Source organism: Polychytrium aggregatum (genome assembly GCF_025602895.1).
Source record: "Polychytrium aggregatum strain JEL109 chromosome Unknown BJ171scaffold_25, whole genome shotgun sequence".
Taxonomy (NCBI): Eukaryota; Fungi; Chytridiomycota; class Chytridiomycetes; order Polychytriales; genus Polychytrium; species Polychytrium aggregatum.
Window position 1 is genome coordinate 226,816 of NW_026516227.1, and position 22,328 is coordinate 249,143.

At 57.2% G+C, this 22,328-nt stretch overlaps 5 protein-coding genes across 5 annotated transcripts; 3 read left to right on the top strand and 2 right to left on the bottom strand.

The window, feature by feature from the left end:
• Window positions 1–2,931: 2,931 nt before the first annotated feature.
• Window positions 2,932–6,185, top strand: BJ171DRAFT_510265 (xylose isomerase-like protein). The gene is made up of 13 exons (XM_053111469.1): window positions 2,932–3,358; window positions 3,470–3,651; window positions 3,896–4,031; window positions 4,110–4,208; window positions 4,293–4,310; window positions 4,384–4,476; window positions 4,562–4,639; window positions 4,770–4,799; window positions 4,931–5,008; window positions 5,114–5,183; window positions 5,273–5,449; window positions 5,633–5,860; window positions 5,949–6,185. The coding sequence occupies exons 1-13, from the start codon at window positions 3,080–3,082 to the stop codon at window positions 6,002–6,004; spliced, it is 1,524 nt and encodes a 507-aa protein (XP_052965363.1). The 5' UTR covers window positions 2,932–3,079; the 3' UTR covers window positions 6,005–6,185.
• Window positions 6,186–6,536: 351 nt separating this feature from the next.
• BJ171DRAFT_624279 (uncharacterized protein) lies at window positions 6,537–7,966 on the top strand (the record flags this gene model as incomplete). Its single annotated transcript, XM_053115476.1, has 4 exons — window positions 6,537–6,774; window positions 6,866–7,116; window positions 7,218–7,390; window positions 7,528–7,966. The coding sequence occupies 4 exons, from the start codon at window positions 6,537–6,539 to the stop codon at window positions 7,679–7,681; spliced, it is 816 nt and encodes a 271-aa protein (XP_052965364.1). The 3' UTR covers window positions 7,682–7,966.
• Window positions 7,967–8,260: 294 nt separating this feature from the next.
• BJ171DRAFT_510269 (P-loop containing nucleoside triphosphate hydrolase protein) lies at window positions 8,261–12,462 on the bottom strand. Its single transcript, XM_053111470.1, has 11 exons — window positions 12,071–12,462; window positions 11,607–11,871; window positions 11,389–11,443; window positions 11,031–11,250; window positions 10,688–10,945; window positions 10,393–10,503; window positions 9,937–10,207; window positions 9,614–9,765; window positions 9,251–9,434; window positions 9,037–9,111; window positions 8,261–8,854 (listed from the first exon to the last, which is right to left on the bottom strand). Exons 1-11 carry the CDS (start codon window positions 12,371–12,373, stop codon window positions 8,622–8,624), a joined length of 2,127 nt encoding a protein of 708 aa, XP_052965365.1. The 5' UTR covers window positions 12,374–12,462; the 3' UTR covers window positions 8,261–8,621.
• A 50-nt stretch (window positions 12,463–12,512) lies between these two features.
• Window positions 12,513–14,793, bottom strand: BJ171DRAFT_510272 (kinase-like domain-containing protein). The gene is made up of 6 exons (XM_053111471.1): window positions 14,668–14,793; window positions 14,350–14,572; window positions 14,034–14,163; window positions 13,732–13,867; window positions 13,419–13,610; window positions 12,513–13,317 (listed from the first exon to the last, which is right to left on the bottom strand). The coding sequence occupies exons 1-6, from the start codon at window positions 14,747–14,749 to the stop codon at window positions 12,737–12,739; spliced, it is 1,344 nt and encodes a 447-aa protein (XP_052965366.1). The 5' UTR covers window positions 14,750–14,793; the 3' UTR covers window positions 12,513–12,736.
• Window positions 14,794–15,193: 400 nt separating this feature from the next.
• BJ171DRAFT_510274 (uncharacterized protein) lies at window positions 15,194–22,225 on the top strand. The gene is made up of 25 exons (XM_053111472.1): window positions 15,194–15,521; window positions 15,706–15,858; window positions 16,011–16,266; window positions 16,414–16,635; window positions 16,777–16,789; window positions 16,898–16,970; window positions 17,060–17,292; window positions 17,425–17,524; window positions 17,620–17,644; window positions 17,723–17,830; window positions 17,914–18,119; window positions 18,373–18,382; window positions 18,457–18,551; window positions 18,708–18,800; window positions 18,902–19,025; window positions 19,123–19,143; window positions 19,229–19,328; window positions 19,505–19,620; window positions 19,692–19,765; window positions 19,857–20,059; window positions 20,158–20,196; window positions 20,362–20,468; window positions 20,595–21,050; window positions 21,200–21,262; window positions 21,377–22,225. Exons 1-25 carry the CDS (start codon window positions 15,399–15,401, stop codon window positions 22,144–22,146), a joined length of 3,783 nt encoding a protein of 1,260 aa, XP_052965367.1. The 5' UTR covers window positions 15,194–15,398; the 3' UTR covers window positions 22,147–22,225.
• Window positions 22,226–22,328: the final 103 nt, after the last annotated feature.

Consider the following 22,328-nt stretch of genomic DNA (forward strand, 5'->3'; position numbering starts at 1 on the left):
GCCTTGCACATCCTGTCGACGGCCACTTGGCGCCTCTTGTGGCCCGTGAAGCGATGGTGACGGGCCTTCTTGCCAAGGTGGAAGTCGAGCTGCACTCGCAGCTCCGGTCGCAGGACATGGGTGAGATGGACCTTGAAAGCCTCCGAGGACGACACCTTGGGCGAGGGAGTGGTCGACATCCAGGTCTCGATGTCGAGTCGATACTTCATGATATTGTACCACTTGGTGTTGGACCTGTGGCCACACATGTGCTGGTAGTGACCATTCGAGAACGAGACCACCTCGTCTTGGTGGCCCGGTGCTTGGATGACCGCCGTGAAGATGGAGCCGACTCCAGGATCGATGCCAATCCAAGTGGTGCGGTTGGGGTCTGGATTGCCAATGTGCTCTTGGATACGCTGTTCGGCAGTCGGAGGAGGCTCGATGGTCTCGGTGCGATCGGTTCGACGCACAAACTTGACGAGGCCGATGGTGCATCCAATGCCATCGGTGCTGATCTCGTAGTTGAACAGCTTCTTGTCCACGTCCCGCTCTTGGAAGAGGGAACTACGCAGCTTGAAGCAACTGCGCCAGAGACGATCTTGGTTGTTGATGCCGTCATCACCTTCTTCCTTGAGCATGTCCCAGGTGAGTCTAAGACGATGATCGGTGTCAAGGAGTTCCCAGAGAGTGACCGTGTCAATCTTGACATACTTGGCCCTTGCAGTGCATAGAGGAACTATCGTGCACACGGCCGGAGGAGTGTCGAGAGCGAGCTGCTTGAGGGCCCACTTGAGTCTGGATGCCAGCTTGTTGATCTTGGACTTGGTGGTGCCGAGCTCAGACTTGGCCGTGGTGAGCCTCTTGTCGTCGGAGGGAATGCCTTGGGTAGTGAGCTTGTCCAGCTTGGCCTGGCGCTGCAGCTCGGTGACTCGGAGGGCGGGCATGTCACAGTCGATCCACTTGTGGACATTGTCGACCATCTTGTCTCGGGCGAGGATTCTCACATGGTGTGAGAGGCAATGGAGGGCCCGGAAGCGGTCCTGGTCGTTGCTGTACCGAAACTCGTCCAGGATGTGACCAAAGTCTGGATAGAGGAACTCGAGATCGGCCTTGGGTGGAGTCTGCCCTGGTTTCTCGAAGAGCTCGAGACAGGCCTCGATGGCTTCGTGCTTATGCTTGTTGGCTGGGAAGACGGCAGCGCAGAAGCGGCGAAGGAGTCGCCAGTAAGCCAGGTCGAGGTGGGTGGTGCAGTTGGTGGCATAGGCGTTGACAGCCAGTGTGAGAAGCTGACTGTGAGCACCATCAGGCAGACGAGGGGCCGGAGGCAGGTCTGCGTGCCGAGTGGTCTGGTAGTCGCGAAAGGAAGCGACCAGATGCTCGTTGTATTTCTCATTGTCCCCGGTCGGGGAGAGGGCACCGTCCTGGACGATCTTGAAGCATTGGCGAACGAAAGCAGGGGTGGACTTGGAGATGACGGGGATGGGAAGATCCTGCTCGATGCACCGGAGGATGTGCAGGTTGAGCAGCCTGGATGCCTCGAACTGGATCTGGGTCATGGCCTCGACGGTGGCCTGGATCTTGTCGCGGAGAGCGGGATTGAGACAACAGCCATCCATCGTCTGCTTAAAGCAGCTGAACTGAGGGGCGGATGACCTTCCATCCACGAGTGGGACGACAGAACTCTTGAGGGGGTGATATTTGGGACATTTGCTGGTGTTGCAACGTTCGTGATCGGTGCCATCGCACTGGCGACATCGCTTGCCGGTACTCGAGGAAGTAGATGGACCAGGCTCGGTGGGATCGACATCCATTGGATCTGCAGAAGCAGTGGTGGTGAGCGACGGAGCAACAGAGAAACAAGCATGCGTGGGATCAGAATACGAACCAGAGACAGGCTCCGACTGTGACTTGGCTTTCTTGGGCCTGGGTGGCCGAGGCTGGCCATCACCGGTACCCTTGCGCTTCGGAGGCATGGAGGCAGAGGATGCTGGATGTCTGCCAGTGGTACTGGTCAGAGCAGAGACTTTTTTATCGTACAATGGCGCGATGATCAGATCAAGGCGAGATGAGGGAAGAAAGCAGCAGGACGAAGGTGTGGCATTTATACCCGAGAGCAGGAACCCGTCTTTGCGGGCTGGTTGGGGAAGTGACCCTGTTCAAAAATCGCCGAGAGGTTCAAGACAGGGATGTGAGCGTGAAAATGGCGGTGTGATCGGGGTGGCTCGACCCCAAATCGGTGGGGACTCAACCCCAAAGAAGTTCTCGATGGGATTGAAGTCGGGTGAAGCAGGTGGGGTGAAGATCACTGACCATCCTCGGCGCTCGATGCAGTCCAGGACAGCCATTGTCTTGTGCATGCTGACATTGTCCATCCCAATCACAGAGTCGTCTGAGAAGCACCCCTCGGTGAGTATCCGTAAAGAGGAAAAATGGATTTCCTGATCCCCGTCTCGTCGACAAAAACGAGTCGTCGTGGGTCGATGGAACGGGTCTCGTCCCTGAACTGTGCCACTCGCTCATCCAGTCGCTTGGACTTGTAGAGGTGTGTTGCCCTCTTGTGTGAGAGACCTGCTCGGTGGATGGCAGTGTGGCAGAGTGAGAGTGATACTTTCCTCTGGAGGATGGACTCGAGCTTGCATCGCAACACAGGACCAGTCTGGAACGGGTCCTGTTCAATCAGGGTGCGAATGACTGGACATGCCTGCTCGAAGAAAGTGGATCTGCGAGCTGGGACCCGGGATGGGTCATCCAGCTTGCATCCTCGGTGCCATCGATGGATGGTGCTCTTGGATACACTGAATATGGAGGCGACCTTACGCAGGCTATGGATGAGGGCGTAGCATCGCAATGCGGCGGTGCGAAAGTCGGATGTGTGGCGAATGGTCATGGCCAGCGCGCGATAACATTGGGTAACAAAATATTCGATGAATGGTCAAAACCTGGGTGTCCCGTTTTTTATTGGATTGCCTGTAACATTTCTCCGTTTGGCTGGCAGCCAAAGTTTTGTTGTGGATTTGGGCAGCATGCTCTTGAATACATCCAGTCGATATCTACGGGTGACAATCAACCGGCGCACCGATATGATGCTCCACGAAGCATGGCATCCCGTGCAGGGACGATGCAGGGTTGTTGGGCGGAGGTCCGCCGGCATCATGTCCGCCGCGCGCTTTCCCCATCCCCGCCATTCTTCTCCTCTGCCATCTTGCAGCTCCTTTCGCTCTCATCTCAGCTGCTCACTCAGCCCCCAGAACAAACCATGTCCAGCCAGAGCTACTTTTCCAAGATTCAAGGGCCCATCCCCTACAGCGGCCCATCGTCCAGCGACCCGCTCAGTTTCCAATGGTACAACAAGGATGCCATTGTCCATGGTCGAAAGGTGAACGGTCCATCGCTGTTTGGCTTGCCGGCTGGATGCTCATACGGGATAGGTCCCGACTGCGAGTCTATCCCAGCACTGGATAACAACTGATGATCTCCTCCTGTCCAGATGAGAGACTGGCTGCGTTTCTCTGTGTGCTTCTGGCACACCTTCCGTGGTATCGGCGCCGATCCCTTTGGTGCTGCCACACTCGCCCGGCCCTGGGACACTGTCGATCTGGCTGGGGCCTCCTTTGCCGAGCTCGCCGCTTCGTGCAAGCGCAGGGTCGATGCTGCTTTCGAGTTCTTCAGGTCAGCGGGGACTGCATCTGGATAATTTGCTTTCCTCGTGCCCTTTCGCCGCAACACCGGATGCGATCGCCGCCACTCCAGCCACCGCTACTTCGAAAGGCTCTCCCGAGCTATTCTGCTGCCCCACGGGATCGCCCTCTTGGTTCATTGGCGGTGCTGGCGCAGACGGATGCACCGGCGATCCTGGTGTGGTTATCTTATTCAAGGTTGATTCCGCCACCGCTCCCGCTTTCGCCTCCGGCAGCAAGCTCGGCGTCGATTACTACACTTTCCACGACCGAGACGTTGCCCCCGAGCTCGACACTATCGAGCAAACGAATGCGCTCCTCGACGTCGTTGCCGACTACCTCTTGCAGAAGCAGAGCGAGACCGGAATCAAGGTCCGTGTGCCCCACCCCGGCTGCTTATCGTCCAATGCTTGCCAATGTTTGCCATCTCACGCGCCCACTCCAATCCAGCTCCTCTGGGGCACTGCAAATCTCTTCAGCAGCCCCAAGTTCATGAACGGCGCCGCAACCAATCCAGACGTCGTTGTATATGCCCATGCTGCTGCTCAGGTTGGTCGCGTGGGCGGTGCCGGAGCCGTCGGATGTTGCCTTGCCGAGACTGATCGGGTTTGTCTTCCGCAACATCTCCTGCAGGTGAAGAAAGCCATGGAGGTACGTGCGATACATCAGCCCTCTGTCCTGGCCGCAAGCACCATGGTTTTATAACTTCTGCTTGCCACCGCAGGTCACGCATAAGCTTGGTGGTGAGGGATACGTCTTCTGGGGCGGGCGCGAAGGCTATCAGTCCTTGCTCAACACCAATGTCAAGAAGGAACTGGTAAGTTGAGGCAACCGGAGCGGATGCCTCAACAGGCTGAGCAGTCACCGTTCCGGGCGCTGATACTGATCCTGCATCTACCCAGGACCAAATGGCCTCGTTTTTCCACATGGCTGTCGCACACAAGCAGAAGATCGGGGCCAAGTTCCAGTTCTACATTGAGGTAGGGCCGGACAATAGTACGATCCAAAGGCACGATCCAAAGGGACTGGTACCGAGCTCGGTCGAATCTTCCTCTGACGTTGCCATTGCCTATGATTTGCTTTTTGCCATCCGATGGCGAACCCAACCAGCCAAAGCCTCGAGAGCCAACTAAGCACCAGGTATATGCATCCGGCTTGCCCATCGGCAATACCGACCGCTTGCCTGTTGGCGACCTGGCCAAATCGTGGGCACATCCATCAGTCCATTCACTCGTCCATTCATCTATCCATTCACTCGTCCATTCATCCAGTATGACTACGATGCCCAGACAGTCATTGGGTTCCTTTATCACTATGGTCTCATCGAGCACTTCAAGCTTAATATTGAGGTAAAGCTCCTCGGCCCTCGAAACCCCGCTCTTGCTTCGCCATGCCCGATATCACATGCGCTATTCATATACTAATTGGCAACAATGTCTTCCATGCGGTGGCAGCCCAACCACACTACCCTTGCTGGCCATCAATATGACCACGACATTGTTCTTGCGGCTGCTTACAACATGCGTGAGTATCGGTTCGCAGACGGATATGCGATCGAGATGTTGTTTGATGGCTGCTGACATGCGCTTATCCAATGCCACTTGCAACGACAGTTGGTTCTATTGACTGCAACACAGGCGACGAGCTTCTCGGCTGGGACACGGACCAGTTTCTCACCGACGAGCGCAAGGCCACGCTGGTCTTGAAGGCCGTCATCGAAATGGGCGGCTTCAAGACAGGCGGCCTCAACTTTGACTGCAAGGTGCGCCGAGAATCGACGGATATTGAAGGTGAGTGCAAGTGCGGCTGGCGGGTTGCGCGATAGAGTGACTACTGGCCAAAAGTCGGGTCGACAAGCGGCTCCTCAGTGGTTTCGTGATCGGATTTGCCGACATTTTACGCACGCTAACCGTCATGGTGTCCTCGAACAACGGGCCCTATCTGCAATTCGTGATCCCACATGCTCCCCAAAGACATGTTCATTGCGCACATTGGCTCGATGGATACCTTCGCGCGCGGCCTCCTCAACGCTGCCCAGATCGTCGAAAGCGGCCGCCTGCGTGGGATGATCGACCACCGCTACAAGTCGTGGACGGAGCACAGGGAAGGCCAAGCAGTCACCGCTGGCCAGTCGTCTTTTGAGGAGCTGGAGCAACTGGCCAAGAAGCACGGTCAGCCAGAGCTGCGCTCGGGCAAGCAAGGTGAGGGCACTGACATTCGCATGATACGCGGCCGTGCGTTGCGTGCCGGGCCCGGCAGCTCATATCAGCCTCTCTCTCTCTGGCTCAGAACTGTTCGAGCGAGTCTTTAACGACGAGCTTACCAAGTCCTCTTCGAAGCACTGAGATGCCGGCCGCATATGGGTACATATGGACGTGCAGGATGCGCTGGGTGCGCATCCAGATGTATCGATGCTCACCGCCAACTACGAGCAGCCAACGATCGAGAGCCTGAGCCTGAGCCTGAACCTGAACCTGAGCCTGAGCCAGGACCGCACCGCGCCAATACAGGCGGATCTATCCAGTCGACGGTAGCTCCGGCCACATGTTCGTCGTGAGATGCTCGCTCAGCGTCCATGTCGCTCAGGGGGGCAGATGGGACGAGCATTCCATGGGATTTGCGATTTGGGTACCGAGGGACGCCATGCAGGCCATGTGCGCTGCGACGTCGAGCGGCCTGCATCACCTCAGCCACCCGCCGTGCACCGATATGGCGCTCTGGCCGGCAACGTGCCTCCTGCTTGGTGCTGATTCGCAGGACCGGTGGATATAAACGGGCCGGAGACTTGACTTCCCAGCACCCCCCGTCCAGCCGCCTCTGCCTCTGCCTTTCGCCTCTGCCTCTATTTGCCGCCAGCACCGCCTGCCAAATCTCTCCATGTCGCCTCTGCAGACCCTCTTTGTCTGCCTCTTCGCCTTCCTGCTCGGGGGCGCTGAGGCCTCTCCCATTGCCCTCGCTGTCCGCAGCACCATCAGCGCCGGTGCCGTCAGCGTCACCCTGACTATCGGCACTATCATCTTTGGCATCCTGGCCATCATCGTTGGCCTGCTCTTCTGCTTCTTTGGCTACCGCCTCTTCCGCATCATCTTCTTCTTTGCCGGTTTCTATGTGTTTGGTGAGTGCTCGCCCGCAACACCGGTCGGCGTGTTACTTGTGCCCGAGCTTCGCCATGAGTATGCATCCTAACCACCATTTCTGTTCTGCAGCCACCATCGCCTACATCGCGCTCATCCTGATTGAGCCCGCCAATGGCTGGGCTAACCACGACACCATCTACTGGGTCACCTGCCTGATTTTCGGCATCATCGGTGCCATTCTTTCGGGCTTCCTCTTCCACCTCGGCCTGGCTTGCGTCGGCGCCCTCGGCGGTCTGTTCCTGGCTGGCATCATCCTCTCCTGGCAGAGCGGCGGCTTGATCCAGTCGACCTGGGGCCGCATCCTCTTCATTGTTATCATGGTGAGAGCGCTGTTGCCGATATCCTCCCACCTCGATGGCTGTCTCTGGATCAGACATTGCTGGCACACCTACTGATCCAAGCTGGTGCGGTCTCTCTGCAGGTCATTCTCGGCATCGTGCTTATCTTCGTCCTGGAGAAGCACATCCTCATCATCTCTACCTCGATTACCGGAGCCTACTCTGTCTTCTACGGCATCGACATCTTTGCCCAGACCGGCTTCACATCGGCTGCCCAGGCTTTCCTCGGCGACTATCATAGCCTGAGTGTCTTCATGTGAGTGATCCTGCAGTCGAGCCTCGCAATTGGACCCTGGTGGGCTGCCCAAACCTTTGGCCACATTGCCTACCCACCAGCAAGCCATGCTGGTGTCCCATTCTGCTCTACTGATGCCCTCCGTCCGCGCCCTGCAGTACCAACTCCAGAATCTTTGCCATGCTGGCCTTCATGATCGTCCTGGCTATCATCGGTATTGCTACACAATACTGGATCAACCGCACCCGCGATCACGCCAAGCACATGAAGTCCAGCATCCGCGATCATGTCCGTCGCGCCGAGCGTGTTTGAAGGGATTTGCCACTGTTTCGGCTGCGGAGCCTGACAGCCGTTAGCCCCGCTCAGCATTCCCGGCAAGGACAGGACTACATCTGCTTCCTATGCCGAGCTTTGCTTGTCCTCCAACAGAACCTCATTCCTCCCTGCCTGTTTTTCAGACCTCACTCCTGGTCTCGCAATCATTGTTATCATGCCACATGTCATCACCAAGTTTCCCATCACCGCCACCGCATTCACCACGGCACTCTTTGCAGCATCCGCCTCACTTGCCCATCATCTCAACCTGTTTGTCAGTTGTACAGCCGGCACACTCGCACTGCGTGGCCTGCCGGCTTTTGTTTGCATTTGTATCATTCCAAGCGAAACCATCGACATCATCACTCAAAACCCTCCCCCTCCTCCTTCCCCGCCAAAAGGAAAGAGGGGAGTGTGTGGAGCCGCTCTGAAGCTTTAGAGAGCAATCAATACACTCAGTCCGGAAACACGGCGAGAAACCACCAGTTCCCAATTGGCATCGTTGCTGCTGCTGTCAGCTATCGCTGGGACGCTTGTCTTCGGATGGGTCTCATTTCGTTCCCCGATGCAATAGCCACGTGCGATTATATCTAGTTCTGTATTGTGCTCGAGACAGAGAGACAAGCGGTAACGAACGGACGGAGGCACTATGAGGCCGGGAACACAACCGATAGAGCAAAGTGCGGCGAGAGAGAGAGGAGTAGAGGGGAGGGCGGAGACATATACGGGAGATGACTGCAGGAAGAGAAAGAGCCGACTATGGAGCAGGAGTGAGGAGTGCCACCAGCGGAGCGGAGCGGGGCATGAGGAATAGATGTAGGCTGGACGGACATGCAGTTTCGGGCCTGCAGGTCCTCTGCCACTGATCAAGCAGCCCTTTCGGATACAGGGCCGGCTTTGATGGCTTCTGGGCTGTTGATCGCTGAGCACTTGTCTGTTAGTCGTCGTCCTCGACGGCGTCGCCGAGCTGTCGTTGGACGAGCTCCCTGAACTTGCCGTTGGGGATGTTCATGAGCTCGGCAAAGGATCCCTGCTCGGCAACCTGTCCACTCTCAAGCATGATGATCTTGTCGGCCTTCATGATGGTGGACAGACGGTGGGCAATGGTGATCACTGTCCGTCCCTCGACCAGGCGGTCCAGAGCATCCGAGACCAGGTATTCACTCGTGGCTTTAATTGGAGAGAGGGAGAGAGAATGCGCGTGCGATCGGTTGTCAAACCAGCCAAGAGGGCCGAGTCAGCAAGCGGACAGCCAGCCAGAGAACAGCCATCCAGAGAACAGCCAGTCAGAGAACAGCCAGCAAGCGGACAGTTTCGCGCGCACCGGATCTGCCGACGGACCGCATGCTTACCGTCGAGTGCCGAAGTGGCTTCGTCCAGAACCAAGATCTTGGGGTTCTTGAGCAAGGCTCGGGCAATGGCAATGCCTGTATCGATTCCTGATCGTGAGCAACTGTTTGCTCGATCGATGTATCTTTTGCACATCACATTCCACATTCGCGCCGACTTCGCCGCCATCTCGCAACAACCACAAATGCAAGCTCAGATCTAGACACAAATACATACGCTGCTTTTGTCCGCCGGAGAGAGCATAGCCCTTCTCGCCCACAAAGGTGTCAAAGCCATCGGGGAAGGACTCGATAAACTCCCGAGCGTTGGCCTGTTCAGCAGCACTTTGGATATCCTCCAGCGAGGCCGAGGGCCGTCCGTAGGCAATGTTATCGCGGATCGTAGCTGCAAAGAGAACGGGCTGGTTGCATGCGGCCGTGTGGCCGTGGTCAGTGTGTGCACTGGAACATGAGTTTGCCCATATGTGTCGGCCCCCTTCAAGTGGGCTTCTGGATCAAGCCAGCTTTGGGTCGCTTGTGCTTTATCAGCAGCTCACAATGCCGCGCTTGAGCAAAGGCTTCGATGGCAGAGGTAACATACCTCTTGCGAAACAAATCCAATGAGGTTGTCGCGCAGCCAGGCGACGTCCAAATCCTTTACATCCTTGCCGTCGATTGTAACCGAGCCCGTCGATGGGTCGTAGAAGCGCAGTATCAACTGAGCGACGGTGCTTTTTCCAGAGCCGGAGTGACCTGTGGCAGTGGAAAATACAGCAGCAGCAACAAAGCCAGACGCTTTAGAATTCAGTCATCCCACGGCTAAGTCTACTGGGCTGCAGCACAGCTGGGGACTTGCAGAAGCGCAAACTGTGCGAGTCGCTGAGGCTTTCCAGTTTGCACTGCTTTTGCTGCAGCTCGGCCTACCAACGATGGCCACGCTTGTCCCGGCCTCGACCTCAAACGACAGATCCTTGAAGATCTGCACGTCGCTTCGAGTCGGGTAGGTAAAGGCAATGTTTCTGAGCTGGATGTGCCCCTTGACTCGATCGGGGTCGAGCTGCAGGCCTTTACTCGGGAGGGACTCGATCTCTGCTTTGGTGTCAAGCAGATTAAATAGTCGCGAGCTGGCGCCCACGCCTTTCATGAGATCACTATAGACTCCTGAAATACCGATCATGGAGCCACCGACATAAGCCTGGTAGAGAGCAGCGACTGGTTGCATGAGCGAGGGCGCATATACGAATAGCGCAGCACATTGCGGCTATGGTGGGCCGAGGGGCACATTGGACATGACGCCCCGCATACGAGAATCGCAGATCGAGTGGCACGCGTGCACAACAGCGTCAAAGACAGCGTCAAAGACAGCGCGCGGTTGCGTACCGTATACAGGAAGAACGACGTCAGTTCTCCGACGGTGATGGCGCCGGAAGTCACCATGCTTCCACCATAGTATAACAGGGCCAACATGACCGCATTTCCGGCAAAGCCCGTCTGGAGATGGAGCATCCGAAAGAAGGCATCGGCTCGTCAGTCGAGGCATACTATCTCCGAGTTGCTGGCAAAGTGTAATCACTCTTTGGCGCTACAGACGACTCGTATCAAGCCCCTAGAGCGAATGGATCCGCGCAAGTAAACGAAGCTATCGCATCCACGGTTCTGTGGATTTCCTACTTACGCCGCCAAAGAAAAAGCCCGAGGCCGTTGCCTCGCGCCGGGCAAGATTGTAGATGGCTCGGGCTTTGTCGGTATAGAGATCGATCTCGCGGTGCTCTTGTGCAAAGGCCCTTACGGTGCGAACGTTGCCAAAACGCTCGGTCGAGACCTTGGTCGCCTCGCTGACAGCGTCCTGTGTCTTCTTGGACAGGTCTCGGACGATTCGTCCATACCAGACAGCTGAAAGCGCCACGGGCGGAACAATCATCATCATGATCATCTAGCAACACAGTAAGTATTGTGAGTTGCGCCGCAGATCCGTGATGGGGACAAAACAGAGACAGTAATGCAGACTTGAAGCATACCGTGAGCTTAAGGTTGATGTATGCCATCATACCAACGCCCATAGTGCTCATGGCCAGGCTCCTCAGTCCATCGCTCAGGTTGTTTGTGACGGTGCGGCCGACAATCAAGCTGTCCGACGACAGTCTCGACACCAGCTCGCCGCCTTGGTTGCGGTCAAAGAATGCAATGTCCTGCTTCATGATGTTCTGGAACAGACGCCGTCGCAGCGAAAAGACAATCCTGTGGACAACATGGCGGGGCACAAGGGCACGAGAGAATGAGAGTGAGAGTGGGTAAGAGCGAGAAACGAGCGATCTCGGCCAGCCGGTTGGACCGTTGAATCGCTGGTAGACTGAGCGGTGCTGGAGCGAGACGTACTTTTCGCCCGTCAGCCTCATCAAAATGACTCTGCCCGTGTTGGCGGCGGCACCCACTAGTATCCGGTTGCGCAGAGAGAAACAGCAAGGGGATGTAAGGCTCAAGTCAGTATACTGTCTGCTGGTCGATGCCTGCGGAGTGGACCATCGGAAGCGAACAAAGTCCCAAGGAAGCTGACGATCCCTCGCCGATTTGGCTAGAGTCCTCGCTAAACCCACCAGCAAAAACGGCCAAGAGTCCGCCAAATATCAGAGGCAGGCTGACTCGCTCTGTGGACTGGGACTCTGGGTCAGGGCGCTCCAGTATTGCGCCGAGAGGATTCGAGGGCCCTTTGACATCCTGAGGCTTGGTTGGCTCAGCCGCTGCAACTGCCTGGGACTGGGCTGGGTCGGGTAAGCCAGAGTCGGTCGATTTGGCCGACTGCTCTTCCTTGAGACCCTCGAGGACCAAATCAATGATCTTGCCCATGCTGAAAGGGACGCTCTGAGAAGGAAGAGACGTTTCAGTGTCAGTTTTGCTGGGGGCCACAATACGGATTCAGTCACTGGCTCGTCCGCTGCCCAGGGCAAACGCAACGGCAGCGGCAGCGACAGGCTCATGGTCAAGGGCAGCTCCGCTAGTGTAGTTCCGCTAGCACAGCTCACAACGCTCTCGACTTGATCTGGGTAACAGGAATCCGCACCATGGTCACAGCCGAGGATACGCTGAGAAGCAGCACAGCGCCGGTGAGCGGCAGGGCCTCTGGTCGAGCCAGGAGTGCGATTCTTCGGAGCTCGCGCCAGAATCCAGGTGAGCCGGGCTTTGGCGACGAGGAGGTGCCCGATGAAGAGAAGCGGACCCTCTGCCAGGGATTGTGGGTTCGGGTCAACTGCAGGACATGCATTCTGGGCGGGCCGCAGGAAAGTAGATGGTGCGAGCTGCCAGAGGCGGCGAGACGGGTCGAGATGGCCGAGGCCGGTTTCGCCGAGGCTTGCAAAAACGACATTACGAAGGACTGTGGGATTCAAAGATGCATTCCGCTGCAGCGGGGGGTCGAAGGGTGAGGGTTCCTATATCAGAGTGAGGAAGATGGCGAGCAGCGCAAGGACGAAGCACCAGCTCGACAGGCAGCGGGGCGTTGGATTGCGGATATGGAAGGCGCGCGGTGATTGGCGGAGCGAGCCGCGATACGGGCGATTGGAAGCTGGTGGATGCCAGCGAGCCAGCGGGGCTCATGATCGATAGCACCGCAGCTCAGTTCACCCGCCCGAAAGACTGTATTGCGTTGGCGTGCTCACAAATACAGATGCACAGCCGGCCAGAGGGCCGACGTGGCAAAGCCAGATCCACTCGGGCTTGGCAGAGCCGCCTATGGTTGTGCAGCCGTGACAGGCCCATGTTCGGCTGGCTCGTCGTCTTCAGAATCCGAGTGCTCAGAAGAGCCCTTGGCCTTTGCAAAGGCTTGAGCGATCGAGATCTTGGTCAGCGCACGCTTCCACAGCTTGTGCGGGTTGCCTGCCAAGGGGGACGCTGCCTCGGGATTCTCGGTGTTCCAGACATCCACCAAGTTTGGTAGCTGCTCGGCAACAGCGCCGGCAGCCTCGTCGATGTAGCTGAGATCGATCTTGTCCAGCTTTCTACTGAGGGACTCGACGGAGGGAGAGTCGTCCTCCTCGTCAAGGTTGCGCTCGTCCGACGGAGCCGGGGCGCTGGGTTCGGTGACGGCGACAATCTCCCGACTGACCTCCTCTGTCCGCGGCTGGACATGGAGATCGCGCGAGAGAGCCGGAAACATGTCGGTCTGATTCTTCCTGTGGAGCTCACGCACCCTCTGGGCATGGTCGCGAGCGATCGAGTCGTAGTAGACGAGCCAAGGATCAATCAGGGCCTCCTCGGCCGTTGGTCTGAGCTTGGGGTCCACCTGGAGCAGCCGCCGAACAAAAGACTTGGCTGGGGAGTCCATTGCGAAGGCTCAGTAAGCTGCCTCAAGCGCCCCCTTGACTCTAGCGGCCCGAACGACGAATGCTCAACAGTGCCTAGTGTGCCCTTACCCATGCTGCTGATGCCATTCCAGTATGGGGCTTCGAACGAAAAGTCGGCCTTGATCACAGCCTGGTTCATCGACGGTGCATCCTTCGCGTGGTAGAAGGGGTGGTATCCAGAAAGCAAAATAAAGGCGATGATGCCGACGCTCCAGACATCCGCCGGTCGGCCGTGACCGGAGCGGCGGATAACCTCGGGAGCTGGTCGGTAAAACACAGAGTTGAATGTCCGGCGTAAGTCGCGCGGGGTCTGCAACGCCAGTCAAAGAGCAACACCAGCACGGCCGGGCGGGAGGAGCTTGGATATGGGCGGATACCATACCGACGTAGCCGGGGCTGCCCACGACCGTCTTGAGCATCGACCCATCCTCGACAATGTTTGACACGCCAAAGTCGGCCAGGAGCAGAGGGGCGTTGGGAGCAGGGCTCTTGAAGAGCAGGTTTTCGGGTTTCAGATCCTGCGGCAACAGAGCATATCAGTCGGACCGCCACCGCCACCCACCACAAACGTCGGCAGCGTCTCAAGCGTCCGACTGCTTCCGCGTATTCGTCAATCCACCCGACGGCATGTGCTCCGAGGTCTCCTCCCGCAAGAATGGTGATCAGCGCACAAACATAGCATACTCTGTGGACAATTTTGTGGCTGTGCAGATAGCTGAGGGCGTCCAGAACGGTGTAGATGATCCGGGCAGCGTCTCGTTCGGTAAAGTGGCCTTTCTCGGCAATTCTGTCGAACAGCTCGCCGCCGGTTGCACTGGTGGTGCGGTTCATACCACATATACATGCAGGGATGTGCAGAAGCTGGGTGAGATGCAGGTCGTCGGTGGTGGCGAGTTGGGCGAGCCGAGGCAGACACGGCTGCAGTAGCGGAGCAGCCGACAGGGCAGCAGTGAAGCAGGAGTCGGACCGCTGCCGTGGAAGTTCTGGTGCTGACACCTACAGATCAAAGACGATGTAGTACTTGGTGTTGGTCTCGAAGGCATCGCGGACGTTGACGATGTTTTCATGCTTGAGCCCGGCAAGGATGGTCATTTCGCGCTTGACTCGTTGGATGGCCCTCGGGTCGCTCATGTTGATGTTGGACTTTCTCATGGTCTTGATGGCGACCCGGGTGCCGTCGCGGGTGTCGATGGCCTCCTTGACGACGCCATAGCTACCCTCACCTGGCAGCGGCAGAGGGCGAAGAGAGGGTTGGTGCTGGAAAGCAGACGAAGCGGCAGCGAGCCCTGCGACGGACACAGGCGGACAGGATCCGCACCGAGCTTTTTGATCTTGCGGTAGAACTTGCGCCTCTCGACTCCAGGCGACTTGTCGCCCCAGGTGCGGATGAAGGACAGCATCCGGGCTGCGGGGATGGTGTGTGGGCGAGCGGGTTGGCGATGGCTGCTGGAGCGAGAGCGAGAGGGCCAGTGCCAGAGGACAGAGTTTTTGGTGGCAAAGATGCAAGGACGGATGAGGCGCGCAGTGTGTGTGGGCGGCACAGGCTGCAGTGTTTCTGTGCGCGCGCGTCCGAATCAAGTGCGACGCAGAGTGACACTATCGAGATATGTACGACAGTCGTGCGACGAGAGTCGACACACTCCCTGTGCACTGGCTGGCCAGCACGCGCACCGGATGTCGCACAGCATGGCGGCTCCGCCCAGGCGGTGGCGCTGCTTGGCGCCGTGGTCTGGGCCCTTCGGCGCGGGCCTGCCGAGCGCGTCGCTGGCGTTGGGTTGGTGCGACGGGGCATGCAGTCCATCTCGCAGCCCATCTCGCAGTCCGTCTTGCAGCCCATCTTGCAGCCCATCTTGCAGCCCATCTTGCAGCCCATCTTGCAGCCCATCTTGCAACGCAGCGCAATCCCTCTCCGGGTTCTGCATTTCTTGCCATCGTCGTCGCCGTCTCGGCTCCGCATTTCCTGCTCCTCTCGCTTGTCCTGAAGCCCCCTCATCAATCCATACCGCCGCGCCGAGCCTCCAAAGTCTTGACCACAACACCAGCCCCAGCATGCCGGCCACCACCGAGCGTTCGCAGAGTCAGGTCCAGCAGCGTCTGGGCGAGCTGTTTATCATCGAGCATCAGCCATTCGTGCTTAAAGCACGGTTACCAGCACAGATTGTCTCTAAAGGGGTAGGCCGTTGTTTCCCCGGTGCTGCCCGATCGGCAAGATATCTGCCGTCGCTGTGCCCTGACCCACTCGTCGTGCCCGGCATCCGCTCGACGAAACATCGACTCCCCAATCGGTCCAGCCTGTGGGATTCTCGTCCAATCGTCTCGCTCATCCTGGCGCATGGCCCGCTTCTGTTCCCTGCAGACCCCCGAGGAGGCACCTCAGCACATGAGTCTCACAGTGTGGCACCAAGGCGACATTGAGAGCGTATACGAATGCTTTTACGACCCGCCCAGGCCCGAGATCTTCAGCCTCCTGTCATCTCCAGGTGGCATCCACAGGATTACGCCGCAAGAGGTAGCAGTGCGCTGCATCTGAATACCTTCCTGATCCGAGCTGGGTCCCGTAACGAATCGATTCGACGAAGGAAAACTTCCTGGGGATACATTTGGTGGTCTTACATTTGGGATGAATGAGTGAGTCGCTGCTGATGGTCTACTTTGTTCCAGGATAATGAAAGTGGTGCCGAAAGCGCTTCGCCTGAAAAGCTGCTGCTTGTGCTGAAAGACCAGACCGAGTCGGAGATCCAAGTCGAGCTTGCCCGAAGACGGATAAGCGACCCGTATGAGAGTCTCCGCAATGAATGCGACCGACTTTCGTTCCTGAGCAGCACCCACAACGATGAAATCCAGAGCCTGCAGCGGCGTCTGACCTTCCAGGTTCAGGGATCGCTCGGCAGTGTCGACAGCGCAGCAGGTAGCAAAGGTACTGTGCATCGACCAAACCGCACACCGCACACCGCCCTCGCTGTCGGCTGTCGGCTGTCGAGTCAACGCTCGCCATCTGCAGTATGGGGTTCCGCATTGGCAGCATCATTGACTGACATCCCTCAATCTGCGGCTCATGTCAAAGCCCGACGCAAGCCGAATGGCGGAGAAGAAGTCGAGGTTCTTATGGCCCAGGTGATCGAAGATTATCACCAGGGTAGCTACGAGCGCGCCAAGGAGCGGCTGGACGCAATCCTCAAGAGCAACCCCGCATATCCACAGGCCCATCACTACATGGGTCTGCTATACTATTATGGACATGGCGTCGAGCTCGACTACACCGTTGCATTCAGCTGGTTCAAGCAGAGTAAGTCTCGGTCGGCCATATGTCATACGCCGCTTCTAAGATATAACGCTAATGTCTGATCGTGCGACCATGTGGCCGCTTTCGTTGAGTTGACGGCCGGATCGAGCGTCGTAGCTAACATACACCATCTTGTGCTCGCAGGTGCCGAAGGAGGGTGTGTATCACGCCGACCATGCTTGTTGGAGTGGCCTATGCTATGATCGCATGAACAGAGCAATGAAAGCTGACAATTGCTGAAATAATGTGATTTCGAACTGCCCAGTGTCGTCGAGTCACAAAACTACCTCGGCGAATGCTATATGTACGGCCATGGAACAGCTCAGGACTCGAAAAAGGTGGGCTGCGTCGCGTTTGCCAAGACTCCCGCCGGACAGGCTGATTCTATGTCTGCCTCTCTAACGAAGCTTCTGATACCGTGCCTCAGGCCATCCGCTGGTACAAGAAGGCTGCTGAGCAAAACTGCCCTTTTGCACAGACAAGTCTGGGACTCTGTCACCAGTCCGGTACCGGAGTCGACCAGAGCGACGAGCTGGCAGTCTCCAATTTTGTGGCTGCTGCACAGCAAGGCCATACAGAGGCACAGATTCTGCTGGCATCATGCTATGAAACCGGAAGCGGCGTCGCCAAGGACATGGAGCAGGCGGTCCATTGGCTCCGGTAGGGTGGTGCACCACGAGAGATCCTCCAAGAGGTCGCCTGATGACTGAATCGACATCAGTGGCGATCCTCAATGCCCAGCTGCATACGCTTATCATTCTTGCTGATTTTCGATATTGTGCGACCATCCAGGTTGGCTGCAGAGCAAGGCGATCCAGATGCCCAGTGCCGACTTGGTCTTTGCTACCAGAACGGCAGCGGCGTCCCAGTCGATAATGAAAAGGCAGTCGAGGTAGACCATTTGCGGCACTCTTTGATATTCGCTGATATATCGACCCTTGAAAGCGGTGCTTATGCGTGTGCATGGCTCTGCTCTTCATCTTGCAGTGGTTCACCAAGAGCGCCGATCAAGGTATGTGCGCCCTTCGCCGGGTCTCACCATCGAGCTTGATCATCCGTGCATCCTCGTTAACTCGGTGTCCCAACTCAGATTTTTCCGATGGACTGAACCACCTTGGCTACTGCTACGAGCATGGTTTGGGCGTCGAGGAGAGCGCCAAGACGGCCGTGCGGTATTACCGAAAAGCCGCTGACCATGGTGAGACCCATACACTTGTATCGCCGCAGCCTCATTGTGTCATCGTAGTTCTGGACTGAATGCCCATCGCCTCTCACCGACAGGCAATCCCGTGGCATACTTCAACCTCGCCATTTGCTTCGAAAACGGCATCGGTACCAAGATCAACCTGCCGATGGCGTTTTCATGTTTCAAGGAGGCCGCCCAACACGGCGATCCGGATGCACAGTACAATATGGGTCGATTTTTGCAGCTCGGTATCGGTGTTTCCGTCGACATCAAGCGGGCAATTGGACTCTTCAGAAAGTCGGTAGGTTATCGCCCCACATTCAGAGCCTGCAACAGTCCGATGCACTATGCAGCGGCTCGTCCGCTTCGCCATCGAGGCCTTTGAATTGTAGCTTCGTTTCTTCTACCAGTCTGGCTTGCAGAAACCAGATGTTTGATTTCGGTAGCGGACGCTAGTGCTGAGACATGCCGATTAGTATTCGCTGGTCGCTAATGCAGTCTTTCGAATCGGCTAACAATGATGGGACCTACTTTTGTGTGATTCAATCTGCCAGGCCGACCAAGGTAATCCCGTTGCGGCTAGCATGATGCCTCCCTCTGCCCACCCTTTGCCAGACTCACCGTATCTTGCCACACAGACAACGCGGACTCTCAATTCAGCCTTGGAGAGTGTTATGCCAAGGGGACTGGTGTGAAGCAAGACTGGACCCAGGCTGCGATGTGGTACAACGAGGTATATCAAAGCCGTATATCAAGCGGGCGGTAGCAGAGGCTATGCGAACAGGGTGATGTTTTGGTATGATTGCAGCGTAGTCGTCACAGTCGATCCCTACGACCTGGCTGTGTGGGCAGGCAATGCGTGACTAACCGAGTCGCGGCGCTTTGAAAGGCATCGATCAACGGACACCCTCTGGCACAATATGCACTCGGTCGCTGCTACAAGAAAGGACTTGGTGTGAAAGTCAGTCCGGAGCTGGCCGTGGTAAGACTCGATAAGATATGACGCTAATTCAAGCTCTGGATGGTGGGTAAACTGCGAGTTTGCGCCTCCGTACTACATCCCTAACGCACGAATGGCGGCAGAAATGGTTTTCCAAGTCGGCGCATCAAGGCGTCGCGGTTGCCCAAGGCAACTTGGGTCTCTGTTACGAAAGCGGCTTTGGCGTACAAGTAGATCTTGAAAGGGCCGTCGAGTGGTATACCAAGAGTAAGCGACATGGCAACTACTTGTGCACAGTTTTGTCGAGCCGTGTGTCACCGCGATCGACGCTGACCCAGGATCTTCCGCGATAACCGCTCTCCAGGTGCCGATCAAGGCAACCCAGGCAAGTGCCGACGCTGACAAGCGAGACGTGACCAAGCATAATTTGACCGTCGGCTTATGTTTCGACCCGATCTGTCGCTTTGCAGCTGCCCAATGCAACCTCGCCATCTGCTACGAGCATGGGTTTGGCGTCAAGCAGGACTATCTGACGGCCGTTTCATACTATCTCAACTCTGCGTCACAAGAGTCAGTTGCGCCTCTTTGTCTCTTACCCTATCCATCTCTGTCACCCGATTGTGCATCTGAACGACGAGGGCGGAAGTCGTTTGCAGCAGTTTTGGTCAGCACCAGCGACCTGACACAAGCATGCTGTGGCTGCAGTCGAGTGTATGGAGTAATTGACACTCTCCTTCCCCTCACAGCGATAGCCTCGCGGCGTGCAATCTCGGCGTGCTCTTTGAGAACGGACACGGAGTGCCACAAGATTATGAAGAAGCCGTGCGCTGGTATCGACAGTCAGCTGAAGCCGGATATGCAGGTATGCCGTGCTTCCAACCGGGGCGAGCGCATGGCCGTCGCAGATGCTAACGCGACCCATGGCTTCAACAGCCGGCCAGTGCAACCTTGGCCGCTGCTTCCAGAATGGCCATGGCGTACAAAAGGATGTCAAGGAGGCCGTCAAGGTAAATGCATAAAGCACCATGGCCTGCCTTGGTCGCCGAGCGGTGATTGCTGACGAAACTGCACCGGTTTCACTCTGTCTCCCACTGTCAGTGGTACCGGCTTGCTGGCGAGCAAGGCGACGTCGATGCCCTGTTGCTCCTGGCATACTGTCTCGAAAACGGAATCGGAAGCGAGAAGAACCTCGAGAAGGCCGCCGAGTGCTACATGAGAGCGGCGGATCTGGGCGAACCCTCGGCTTACTACGGCCTGGGTGTCTGCTACCACAAGGGGCGTGGTGTCAACGAAGACTACAAGTAGGTATCTCGCCGGTATTGCCGGCAGCAAATGGTGTCGGTGGCGGATCAAGATCTCATCTGGGCTCGGAAACTAATGCCCATTGCTCGTGATCCAGGGAAGCAGCCAAGTGGTATAGCAAGGGCGCCGAGGCTGGGTGAGTTGGAATGGCGACCCGCTAAGCAGCTTGTGTCCTGCATATCCGCTCGCCAGCGTTGGTTTGTGCAATCAAAGTCGCCGGTGCGAAGCTGCTATCCTCCTCCATTGGAGCAGACTGCAATCTCACGGCGCTGGCTGATGCAGAATTTACCGATTGTGCCAGCCACGCCGAGTCCCAGTACAGCTACGGCCTATTGTTTGAGAAGGGATATGGTGTCCATCGGGATCTCAAGGAGGCTGTTTTCTGGTACAAGCGCGCCTCTGACCAAGGTTTGTGTGGTTGCCATGAGCCTGAGTATGTCCGAGGGCCTTTCTCGAGGAGAGTATGAGAGTATCGACGAGCCCTCTCACCTCACCCACAATCGCGCTCTGACATGATATCCCGCTCGAACCCAGGCCTGACACAAGCCCACTGGTCGCTGGGTCTGTGCTACGAGCGCGGACTGGGTGTCGAAAAGAACTATCCAAAAGCCCTCGACCTCTACGGAAAGGCAGCCAAAAAGGGCCATAGCCGAGCGATCGCCCGGATCAGCGCGCTTCACAACCTGCCTCCCATCACCAACCAGGGGCCCACAACCCTCGATGTCATTCTAGAAGAGCCCACTCTTGAGGCTGCTGAGGATACGGCCGATGCGCTTCCCGAACGCAAGCCGTCCATCATCGACAGGGTCAGCAACCTCCGGACGCGAATGAGGCCGATCTCTGAGCTTATTCCCAGCTTTCGGGCTTCTGAGTCCAAGAGCACAAGCGCTGTGGCCGGTGCAGGAATTGGTACAAAGCTGCCCGCTGCTGTCTCCAGACTTCGCCAGAAAGGTGCCCGCGAGTCGTTCATCGATTCTCTCAACACTGCATGTAAGTAGACTCGACATGATTTGTATGCGGCTTGGATCGACGCAAGCCGAGTCGCTGCTTGAAGTGCGACACTTTGCTGCCCGTCTTGATCTGAATCTGAATCTGAATCTGTGCTCCTCTATGCCATCCAACTCGAATACGGCTCAAAGTCAGCACCGTTTCTGTTTCTGCCACCTCTGCTGTCGTCTCGGCTGCGACGACGGCGTCAACTCGTGAGTATCTGCCACTGCGTACCCTTCCTAGAGCGCACATCGATTGGCAAGCAGCGGTGCGACTGGCCGGGGTACCCCGCCAACATTGTTCCATGCGTGCTGACATTGGCATAGTCATTTCGGCAGCCGGCAGCACTGTCGAGGTTGTGTCCAGACAGATGGTCAGCTCCGAGACCGAGACTGAGACCGAGACTGCATCACCTGACGATGGCCCGTCCGAGATGTACGCCAAAGCGGTCCTGAGCTTCATGGGGAAGCGATACGACGATGCCTTCCGCCTGTTTCTGCGAGTTTCCCGGCACGACCACCCGCGAGCCTTCTACTATCTTGGACTCTGCTTCCGGCACGGATACGGAACCGAGCCTGATCCCGAACGCGAGTTTATCAACTTCAAGCTCAGTGCCGAGCTCAACCATCCCGAAGCGCAATGCTGCCTGGGCGAGTGCTACGAAAAGGGCCGCGGTACCGCCCGAGACCTCGTTGCCAGCTTCAACTGGTACCAAAAGGCGGCCGAGTCCGAGTCTCTCCCAACCGTCCTCAATCTCGCCCGGGCGTATGAGCGCGGAATCGGAACGGAGCCGTCGGTACCGGAGGCGTACAAGATATACAAGAAGCTCGCGCAAACGGGGTACCCCGAGGGCGAATATAACCTTGGGCGTCTCCTGGCAGTCGGGGTGGCCTCCGACGGCAGCGATGCTGAGATCAAACCCGATCTCGTGGCTGCCTTTGAGCTCTTCCGGAGAGCCGCAAGCAAAGGCCTGCCACAGGCACAGGCTAAGGTCCAGGATCTTTCCGCGCTGATGGGCATCTCTCCGCAGCCACAGGACGAAGAAAGCGAGGAGGAAGACGAAAATACCGATGGATACTACGCCTTCTATAGCTGAGGACGAGAGAACATGGATGGCTTGGCGAGTGTGTCTCCAATACAGCCGTTCGAAACGAAACGGGACGGTGCCCATTGTATTCTTCCGTAGATCGGTCACCGGGCCTTCCCCTTCTCCCACGAGGCCCGGCGACAGAGCACCAGAGTGCCCGAGAACGGCGGTGCTGGTCCTCGCTTGACACA